We start from the raw sequence: 8,459 nt of genomic DNA on the forward strand, positions 1-8,459 counted from the left end.
AGTTTCATATAATTTCACAATATTTATTGGACTGGTTGTTGAGAATATTTCCAAAACCAGAAGACATTTTCTGAAAATGTCTTACTATATTGTAAAGGAATTTTTGTATAAGGCAAAGGCCTTAGTCTTAGAACTATTGGAGTGGATAACTGAACGTATATAGAACAGTATGAAATAAAATTATAAGTTAAATATCAATCATTAGAAAGTACATAGTTATACATAATAAAAAATATCAGTATTTGGCTTGGCTACTCTAAAACTTATTTCCCTAATTGCATGATATTATGGTCACTTTTTATTGATAAAAATGTATCTTTTGACAACCATTCCAAAACCAATGGTGTCTTCTGTATGCTCTTGTGCTAGGCTGACATCAGAACCAGAAATTTAATGATGAATATTGGTTTCATTTTGAATGCTTTTATATGATATTGCCTTTGGAAAAGTGCTGTCCTCCTAGAGGAAGAGAAACATTTGTTTTCCTAAGAATTAAATGGAAATAATGGACAGTTTGGGGAAGATTTGAAAGAGCTGTGCTCTATGTTCATGTTATTTTATTAATGATTGTGTTTTTCTTATTCTTGATAAGAAAATATCTGATAAGAAAATATCTGATGACAGATTTTTATATTTTCATGCTACTATAATTGCTTGAATAAAAAACACATTTTGTTATTATTACTTTTACTCACTAATTTAAAAATCATCATTGGTTTCCAAAATAATTACTCTACGTGTTTGTGAAATAGTAATCCCTAATGTATTTTGTGATATTTAAAAAATATTTTCCAGAGAAAGTAAGATTTTAATGCACATACATATGCCTCTGCATATGTATATATTTACACATATGTATGTTTATTTTTAATACTTAAAAACAATTTTAAAGTAATAGAAAATTTTCACCTATAATATGAATAATTCTTATATATTTGTCACCCAGACTCACCCAATTAATTAATCTCTCTGAAAGAGATTTTTCTTTTTTTAAAAATATTTATATTTGAGTTGTGGTTGGACACAATACCTTTATTTTATTTATTTTTACGTGGTATTGAGATCAAACCCAGGGCCTCGTACATTCTAGGCGAGTACTCCACTGCTGAGCCAAAACCCCAGCCCTGGGAGAGATTTCTATAAAGGCAAATTGCTTCCCTAATGCCCCTGTCTTACACATAAGGCTTCTTTGCCTCGAATACTTTATTGTTTTCAAAAAACAAGATATTTTTCTTACATAACCACAGAACAATGGTTAAAGTCAGGAAATTAACATTATCATATAACTAGTATTTAAGATCTAGACCTTATTCAAACTTCAACTCTTTCTTACTACTATAAAAATATTTGGGTACATGATTTTAGCAACATGATTTATTTTTCCTGGCCCCAAAGCCAATCCAGAACCACACATTGCAATTAGTTATCAATATACTCTCAGTTGCTTTTGATTAAAGAAAATGGAACAGTTCCTTGATCTGTTTTTCTTTCAGTATTTTTGTATTTTTGATGGGTGTAGATCAATTATTTTGTAGCATGACCCTCCAGATTTTTTGGTGTCGTCATGATTAGACTTAGTTTATGTATTTTTGGCATGAATTTACACAACTATGACGGAGTATCTTTTTCAGTGAATCACGTCAGGAAACATGGTCTTTGTACAATATTGATGATCACTTTATCATTCTGTTAACATGTTGACTATCACCTACTACAATGGTAGATTTTTTGTTATTATTACTTTTACTCACTAATTTAAAAATCATCATTGGTTTCCAAAATAATTACTCTACGTGTTTGTGAAATAGTAATCCCTAATGTATTTTGTGATATTTAAAAAATATTTTCCAGAGAAAGTAAGATTTTAATGAATAATTCTTTCTACTCTGTTTTTTGCACAAAACCAAGATTCTCATGGATAGCCCTTTAAGTGAATTTATTGACTGGATTGGGAAAATCATGAGTGTTTGATCATCTCAATAATGACAGTGTTTTATCATTTCAATAGTGACAGTTTACTGTTAATGGTTTAAAAAAGCAATTATTGTTTTTATTTATTCAACCATTTAGTTGATATTAATTAATCACTTTTATTTTCAAGTTTGAATTCTGAGCCAAATTTTAAAGTAATACTCTAATATCTATGGCCCCTTGAAACAATAATTTTACAATCTACCTTCATATTTGCCTTTTCAGGTCACTAGAATATTATTTATTAAAATTTAACTTCACAGTGTTGAAAAGCACATTAATATTAAGATTGTAATTGTTGTAGAATTAAGGGAGGTTATTTACTGAGCAGAGACTTCTTTGCAGTAAATTTTAAAAATTGAGTTTTTCATTGGTAGTAATAGCAGTAGTATGGTCATTCAAAACTACTTTAATCAATAAAAATATTAGGTACATGATTTTAGGTGACATAAAAATAAAGTAAAATGGTGTTATTTTCAACATTTTCTGTTTATCTTCAAGAATTATGGTAATTGGTTCTCACAGTTTTTAGGGCTAGAATATAATTTTGAAGTTAGACCATTATGATTTTACTCACTTTTGTGCCTGAAAGAGTTTTATTGATATATTTGAACCTTTTGTGTTATGGTGTTTTTGTGTTTGTTCTTTTGTTTTGGGCTTAACAGCTGTCCATCAGAATGGGTTGTCCATGAACCAGATGCTGATGGGTTTATCACCAAATGTACTCCCTGGGCCAAAGGAGGGAGATTTAGCAGGTCATGACATGGGACATGAGTCGAAAAGGATGCATATTGAGAAAGGTAATTTATGATTTTGTGGCTTTATTTTTTCTGTTGAGTATATGAACTAGATTTAATCACAGATGAGGTGTATGTGAAATGATACTAAATATTTTAAAATGTATAATGTATAATATTAATAAAAAATTGAGCCTTTCAACAAAAAGAGGAATGAATGAAGACCTGATGCTTTTCTCTTAAAAAGAAAAAAGGTAAGTTACAATTTAATTCACACTATATTTTTGAAAGAGATTTGTTCGTCCTAATTTTTATCTCTGAATTCCTAAAGGTCTGATACTCTTTGTCTTTCCTATTACCTTATAGTCACTTTCATTCTTTTTTTCTTTCTGTGACAGAACAACAGCAACATAGAAAAGATTATTGGAAGTCTTTCTTGGATGAAAGATATATGGTCATTGAATCCAATCTATAATGGCATATAAGTGACCTCATCAGTCAATGTACCAGTTATTATTCCAAAATTATAGTTAACAAACAGCTCCAAGTTTCCTACTGATACTTTTTTTTTTTTTTTTTTAGTAGAGGGTACCGGGGATTGAATCCAGGGGTGCTTAAACACTGAGCCACTTGTTCAGCCCTTTTTTAAAATTTTTTTTTTTTTATTTTGAGACAGGGTCTTGCTAAGTTGGTTAGGGTCTCACTATATTGCTGAGGCTCGCTTTGAACTTTCAGTCCTCCTGCCTCAACCTCCTGAGCTACTGGGATTACAGGGTTATACTATCATGCCCAGCCCTACCGGTGTTTTGTTTGTATAAACCTAACCCATTTTTGTAGCCTATGCCCTTTTAATGTGTACTTTCATCGGTGTTTAATGAAGTAATTTCACAAGGAAATTGAAATTTTTTAAACAACCATTTTATAAGTTTATGCAAAAAGATACAAGTGTTTTCAAATTATATGTTTTGAATTGTGAATGTACAAGCCTCTCCACCTCTTTTTCAATGTTAATTAATGTTTTCAGTTGTATAAATATAGATGGGTACTTTGCCCATTCTTTAAGGAATAATAGCAAGGCAAAAGGTGGCATTATCTGACCTTTGCAAGATACATTCCTACAAAATGTCTTGAGCTTTGTGACCGTGAATGTACACAAAAACTTACTTACTAATGGTACTTCAGATCACATCAAGGTTTTCTAAATGGTTTTGCTGTCAGAACAAAGACCTTAGCTGTATCCTAAGGTTTCTCGATATTTTAACACATCTTTTATAAAGGAAAATATATTTTAATCATTCTCCCTAGAAATGTGATGCTCCCTTTGATTTTAAATGTAGATATGCAATCATGGAAATTTAAATAAATTTTGATACTATTATATTGTTTTGTTTTATGATGCTCTTTCTTGCATGAACTCACTCTCTTTTATCTACTTTCCAGCATACTGAATTAATAGTAAATATTCATGGGCTTTTTAGATTGATAGAGTCTACTAAATTAAAAATTGTTTTCTTTCATGACTACATTTATCATGTCCCTCATAATAACCCTGTAACTTTCTTACTACTCATATCTGTATTAAACAAGTAACTTTATTTAGAGACATTTGTAGAGAAATTAATTATATGTTCATGTCATTTTAGGCTTGGACTTCTCGTATGTAATTTGCTTCCCAGCAACTAAATCATTCAAAAGGCAATAATTCTTAAGAAAACATTGATACTAAAAATAGATACTGAAATTCATTTGTATGCTGAGAATCACTGTGGTCTGAAATCTTAATCCTCAGTAACTTTTTAACATTTTATGTTCTTCTTAATATTAAATAGCTTTTGACTCATATTCTATTAGACAGAAAACTTAAGTAACCACCAGCTGAAGGGCCAGTGGCTTTTCCAGCATTAGAGTTTGAAAATCCTAACTGCTAAGTAAATTCTCCCATTTTTGAAATAGGGACTACTTTATTAGGGGTTTAAGCCTTAGGAGAGTTTAATTAAAGCACCTTCAAAATATAAATATGAAAAATGATTTAGTGGATCCAGAAGTAACAGACACAGAAGTGTTGCAGTCATCCCAAGTGTAAGTAAAAATGCTCTTACAATTATGAATTTCTATTTAAATAAGAAGTTTGTCAAAGATATGTGCCCAGAAAAACTCTGATGCAGTTACATAGTATGTCTTTAAAATGATCTTTATGTCTTTTCACTTTTCCACACATCTCAAGTTCCCTTAAGCTTCTGGATTTTAAGATCACTGATCTTTTCCCTCAGTCTATATGTAGTGGAATGGGCAGTAATAATTGACATTTGAATTACATACATGGACTCAGTGTTTCTTGGTGCTGCATCTCTGTGTTTAATCCCCCATATATTTGTCCAATGATGCTAATTTACAGTCCCTCTATCATGCATATTTCGGTGGGTTTTCCTCAAATTACTGAATTTCAACACATTTTGGAGCATGCTTCATACTGCTCCTGTAACTTAGTATATACATCTTTGTAATTGTAAAATTTATTGCATTTTTAATTTACCAAAAATTTAAAAAGTATAATAAAGTCTATAATATTAACTTTTTCTAATTGTAGCAAACTTAAGTATGTATCCTTGGGACTAACTTTTGAATACCTAATTTATATTAATGCATTTCAATCTTGGATTAAGTATTCCAATGTGATGTAATTAATTAGTAAATATTTATTGAGAACCAGATACATGAAAAGAAACCAAGTATAAGTGTAAACGTTTTCTCCCCCTCCACCACTTTCTTTACTACAATTGTACATTTTTTTCTTAATCCATATCTTAATATTTCCTCTAGGAAATATTATTATTGTTTTCCCTTCATTTGTTTTCATAAGGTAATTTTAAAGAAACCCACCACCTTTCTTTTATTATGAATGCTTTCAGGCCACCAACATTTTAGAAGAAGGTCTAAAAAGGTCATTTGAGAAGAGGCAGGAAATTCAGGGAATTTGCTTCAGGCCATAAAATATTTCTTTTGTGACATATTCTTCTTGTTGTGCATTGCCTAAGATTTCCAATGTTTGACATTCTTGTATAAAATAATTTCTTTTTGGTACTCTAAAGTGGAGGATGAAGCACTAGAGTAATATGTATAGAAACTAAACACATTAGAATTTCTTCCCTTGTTAATAATGCGTTTTTGTATTCATCCTCATGGATCATTTAAAGAGTAATCTATGCCATCACTTTTCTAAAATTTGTGGGAACATTTCTTAAAATATTTTCTTTTGTACTTGCTCATTGATTAAAATTTCTAACTTTACTAAAATTTGAATTGAAACTTCAAATATAGCTTTCTTCTTTTTAATTCTAGATGGACATTATACTAATTTACAGTAAATGTTACGTACAAATATACCTGAACTTATTAGTATCTTATCACAAAACAGAAACATATAGACTGAGAGCCCTTCTTCTTTAGTATCTTCAATGTTTTGATAATATTAATATACATCAGATGAATATTTTTAGATTTAAAATCCTCTAACATTCTGCTCATTCTTCACATATATTTTTCAGATATAAGTTTTTGTATGTCTCAAAATCTCTTTATGTTTTCCCTAAACATTACCTATGATATAACTTTCCTCCTCAATTTCCAAGCCTTCGAAATAAAGGTGTTAATGCCAATAGTTTAATTCTGAATTTTTAATAATTTTTTCATTCTAATTTGTTATATATGACAGTAAAATGCATTGTAATTCATATTACACATATAGAGCACAATTTTTCATATCTCTGTTTGTATACAAAATATAGCCGCACCATTCATGTCTTCACACATGTACTTAAGTCCATCTCATTCCACCATCTTTTCTACTCCCATGGCCCCTTCCTTCCCCTCCCACCCCTCTGTCCTATATAAATTCATCTAATTCTCCTATGCTCTGCCATCCCCAATCCCATTATGATTCCGTCTCCTTATATCAGAGTAAACATTCAGCACTTGTTTTTTTGTGATTGCCTAACTTCACTTAACAATCCCCAACAAACAAATGCTAAGTGAAGTTAATTCTGAATTTTCTAATGATGGACAACAATCTTTTATGGATCTGAGAGTTCTTTCTTAAGTAGAAGGCAGATTTCATTTGCCAAGCTCAGGTGAAACTTTCTCAAGATACCTGTTTCATTAGGCTATACATTATAATTTCTATATGCAGAACTTCTAAAATATTTAAGTAAAAACTTAACAAAATCCTTCTGTACAATTCCCATAACAATACCTTAATGATGGGCAATTGGTTTAAAATATGGTCTTTGTTGTTATTGTTTAACTACATGCAATTTTATGACTGTTCTGTCACACTCAACTTTCATGTTTCTCAAACATCCTCTCTTCTTTACAAGGTAATTTCTGTTTTTTTTTTTTTTACTTACCTGGAATGTATATGCCTCTTACTACAGATGTGTCCAGCCCAAATTTATCCTTCATATCGGAAGTATGTCTTCTCACCTTCTTTGTATTTCTAGCACAGGATTCAGCATTAGTGAATCCAATAAATACCTTTTCAGATTTAAATGAGATCTATATAAATATTCAATGGAAACCATTAATACGATCAAGTAAGCTACTGGATATGTGGCTTAATTATGTAGATGAGAAAATGCAGATGTGTAAACCACTGAATCCAGCACATTGTTACTTATAATTCATAATTTCACAGTTGTCATGACTTATATTTGATCTCAATTTGAATCAAAAACTATGGTATCATAGAGCATTTCATAACAAGATTGTAAGGTGTACAGTTTGGAAGAAAAATATTAGAAAATTATTTATAGTTATGTTGCATATCCATAGTTGTGAAAGCAATTGCTTGAGTAAATTTTTATAGTACTAAAAATAGCCTTAATTTACTCAAAACAATTTTACTGAACCTAAATTTATTAAAAATGTACTGAGGATTAGCAAATATATTTGGTTTTGTAAATCATAGGAAGTATAAGGTATTAGTATGGATGGGCTGCAACAGAATAGTCAAAAGCCAACTGTGATATTCTGTGATGGAGAGGGATCCTGTTTGTGAACTACTCACACATACCACTTGTAAAGAGAACTACTTCAATTTTACATCAAGTTCATTTTCTAAGAATTAATTTTATATAGTTAATGTAAATATGATTTTAAAAAATAAAGTCATTTATTTGTGTATAAGTCTTTAATTACGTTTTAGAAACATTTTGATACTTAGAAAATTAAATCATGTCAATATTTACTGATAATTTTTATAACTCATATCTCAAAAAACTTGAGTATTTAGTCTTATAATTTTGTTTTATTGTTGTTTGTACTGGGAATTGAATCCAGGGGTGCTTAAACAGTTGCACCTCTCCAACTTTTTTTTCTTTTAATATTTTGTTTAGAGACAGGGTCTTGCTCAGTTGCATAGGCCTTGATGATTTCCTGAGGCTGACTTTGAACTTGAGATGCTTCTGCCTTAGCCTATGGAGCCCCTGGGCTTACAGGTGTGTGACACCACACCGAGCTGCATCTTCTAAATAATAGTTATATACTATAGACATTTATAGTACTTTTACTTGTGATCAGATAAAATGCCTTCTCCAGGGAAAATCAGGAAAGACTAGTGATTATTTGGCTAAATCTGATTTATTTTCTTGATTCACTTTTGGTATGCATGGAGCTCTCTCACTGTTTAAAATATATTTTTTGTAGTCACACCAATAGCTACATTGTTCCAGCATTAAAAGTTCAGAAAAGAGCAAT

The 8,459-nt window shown here is 30.4% G+C and overlaps 1 protein-coding gene across 4 annotated transcripts in view; it reads left to right on the top strand.

Annotated features, from left to right (window-relative positions):
• Dach1 (dachshund family transcription factor 1) overlaps window positions 1–8,459 on the top strand; it is a 390,816-nt gene that overhangs the window by 283,619 nt on the left and 98,738 nt on the right. For all 4 annotated transcript variants that reach the window (XM_078015803.1, XM_078015802.1, XM_078015806.1 and 1 more), the window contains one exon: window positions 2,637–2,771. In XM_078015803.1, the coding sequence (XP_077871929.1) occupies window positions 2,637–2,771 (135 nt within the window). The remainder of the gene's footprint in view (window positions 1–2,636; window positions 2,772–8,459) is intronic.

The sequence above is a fragment of the Ictidomys tridecemlineatus genome, chromosome 6, assembly GCF_052094955.1.
Source record: "Ictidomys tridecemlineatus isolate mIctTri1 chromosome 6, mIctTri1.hap1, whole genome shotgun sequence".
In the NCBI taxonomy this organism is placed as follows: Eukaryota; Metazoa; Chordata; class Mammalia; order Rodentia; family Sciuridae; genus Ictidomys; species Ictidomys tridecemlineatus.